This window comes from Lathyrus oleraceus, chromosome 7 (assembly GCF_024323335.1).
Source record: "Lathyrus oleraceus cultivar Zhongwan6 chromosome 7, CAAS_Psat_ZW6_1.0, whole genome shotgun sequence".
NCBI classification, from domain to species: Eukaryota; Viridiplantae; Streptophyta; class Magnoliopsida; order Fabales; family Fabaceae; genus Lathyrus; species Lathyrus oleraceus.
In genome coordinates, this window is record NC_066585.1 from 136,878,661 (window position 1) to 136,881,519 (window position 2,859).

The 2,859-nt window shown below is 33.7% G+C and overlaps 1 protein-coding gene across 1 annotated transcript; it reads left to right on the top strand.

The window, feature by feature from the left end:
- Positions 1–231: 231 nt before the first annotated feature.
- LOC127106229 (E3 ubiquitin-protein ligase AIRP2) lies at positions 232–2,099 on the top strand. Its single transcript, XM_051043531.1, has 5 exons — positions 232–547; positions 763–925; positions 1,108–1,174; positions 1,315–1,555; positions 1,668–2,099. The coding sequence occupies exons 1-5, from the start codon at positions 468–470 to the stop codon at positions 1,876–1,878; spliced, it is 762 nt and encodes a 253-aa protein (XP_050899488.1). The 5' UTR covers positions 232–467; the 3' UTR covers positions 1,879–2,099.
- Positions 2,100–2,859: the final 760 nt, after the last annotated feature.

A 2,859-nucleotide genomic window follows, 5' to 3' on the forward strand; every position in this document is an offset into this window, starting at 1 on the left:
AGTAAATACAAATACTTTAAAAAATAGATTATAGAAACTTTATCTAGAAATAAATACTAATGGATATATTTTAATTTTTTATCCATCTAAAATAAAATTTAAACATTGAAAATTAGTTTAATTTATCTTAAGAAAATGATGAGAATGTTAAGAAAATCCCAAATTATCGCGTAGTCTCGCGAGTCGTGTTGGTCTCGTCATCATCTCACGAGTCCACTACATTGAAAATTGCGACAAAACGCAACACAACTTAACTTGATACGACATTCCACTTTGGCAGTTCCTTCTTCTTCTTCAGCCACCATCACCACAACACAACCATAACCTCTTTTCCTTTTCTTCATCCTCTTCCTCATCCATTCTCTTACTCAAAAATCAACAACAAAAGAGTTGTTGATTTTCTCTTTAACCTTTTTTTTATTTTCTCTTTAACCTTTTTTTTTATTTTCTCTTTAAAGTGATAGAAAATGGAAATGATGCTTTCTCGTTTACCTTATCATGATTCTCTCAAATTACTGGAGGCTGATATTCACCATGCCAATGCTTTGTATGTTTTTTTTTCTTGTTCTTATGATTTTTTTTCTATATATAATAATCAAATTTAAAAAATTTGAAGAAAAAAAACAAGGGTTCTTTGTTGAAACTTGAAATTGAAAGGGTTAGCATCATGTTTAATTTCTTTTCTAGTTTTTAAGGACGAATTTGATGGTGAATTGTTTTTGTTTGGTACTAGGTTTCATTATGTTTGTGTTTTTTTTCTAGGGCTGCTGCAATTCCAAGAGCAAAGGGTGGAAGTGTTTTCCAAATGAAATTGGTTTACAGTCATTTGGCTCCTCTTTTTCTGTTGTTGTTACAGTGGATGGATTGTTCTTGTTCATGTTTTCTACATAGGTATCTCAACCTCTTCCATATAATTATATACAAGGTTAGTAGTTCCTCAATGTAGATGTTTTTCCTGTTTTTGTTTTATGTTTTGTTCTTTTTCTGTTTAGGAATAGGTTCCTTAATGCTTGTTTGTAATTGAATTTTAACATTGATACATGTTTTTGTTTTTCTTTTGTTGTTGTTTGTTGATTATGATGTTCTCCTTTATTGCTACCATCAAAGGTACATAATGATGGAAGACCGAGCATAACTTCGCGAGGAAGAAAAGCAACCATTCAGGAATTTTATGGTGTGTGAACCTTTTGACTTTCAAAAGACACCTTTTGTTGTTGTTGTTGTAGTTATTTCAACTCCCAACAAGAACAACAGTGTTCTAATTTTGTGTCCGCCATAACTAACTTCATACTTTTTTTGTTGTTGTGACTTTAGCTGTTATATTGCCATCTCTTCAGCGGCTTCATGGTAGTTTGGAGAAGTTGGAGATTTGTATGAAAGGTCACTCTAGCTTAGAAAGTTCGAGTTATGGCAAGAAGATGATCGAAGCAAATGCGAAACTGAATAATGTTGATCTGGAAAGGGAAGATGAATGTGGGATTTGCTTAGAACCATGCACCAAAATGGTTTTGCCTAATTGCTGTCATGCTATGTGTATCAAATGCTACCGCAAATGGTAATCACTTTACACTATGCACCGCCAGTGTAAAGATTTTTCACACTATCAACCATTCATACTCGTAGAATCATTAGTTTTTTTTTGTAACACTCTTATGGTGATGTTGCAGGAACACAAAGTCAGAGTCTTGTCCGTTTTGTCGTGGAAGCATAAGAAGAGTTAATTCTGAGGATCTATGGGTACTGACTTGTAATGAAGATGTAGTTGACGCCGAAACAGTTTCAAAAGAGGACTTGTTGCGATTCTACCTTTATATCAACAGCTTACCTAAAGATTACCCGGATGCGGTTTTCTTAATGTATTACGAATACCTGATTTGAATTTTTTTTAATTGAGTAATATGAAAAATGTACAGATTGGGAAATCCAGGCTTCAAATGTGAATAGAGTCTGGCTAGAAATTTCCCTAATCATGTCAGGTATGGCTTTTGCTAAGATAGATTTCTGGAATTGTCCCAGAATAACCACTCTTAGCCTATATATGTCCTATGTAGACAATGTAGTCATGTAGAGTAATATTAAAATTAACTTTGAAGCTTTTATTAATGGTTGATTCAGATATGATGATCCATTGTTCTTTGTCTGCATGCTTGTTCAAAATGAATGATACTGGAAACCAAAAGCTCTATGGCCATGAGACCGACTAATTCAAAGTGACTAAACCCACCGTACACTAGTGAGGGGTTCATTTAAAGCTCTGAAAGGATTGATCCAACAAAGAGATTGTTATCATCTAATGAAATTCGAATCTGAAATCTCAAGAGGAACACATTCTCATGCCCCAAACCTCGACCAACAAGCCAGTCCCGGGGTTATCGGTAGTTGAATGTTAGTTTTGGTTTCTTTGAAGAAAGGAAAATGTGACCATGAATCTAGGCTTAATCAACTCATGCACTTTGTGTATTTTCTTTTTTACAATTTCTTTACACCTAACTCGTGTGAGGAAAGATCACCTACACAATATTATTGTTTATACACTTTCGTTACTATCTCTTTAATCCCTTTCATTAAGGACAAGAACTTTCAAACTTCCATAATTTATGGCTCCAGCATTAACTCATACCGGCCCTAGTCGTATTAGAAATTTGAGAGGTGGTTTCATTTAATTTTAAAGATGAAAGGGGGTCCAGACTCGGATGATAATTAGCTATACTTTGCGGAATTTAACCAAACAAGTCATAAATTTCCTATCACTGTTATGAACTAATTGTTAGCATTTCCATCTAGAAACCAACCTTTGAAACCATTGCTTTCTCTTTGTTTTGAATTAATATGACATCAAATACATTACTAGCAATAATG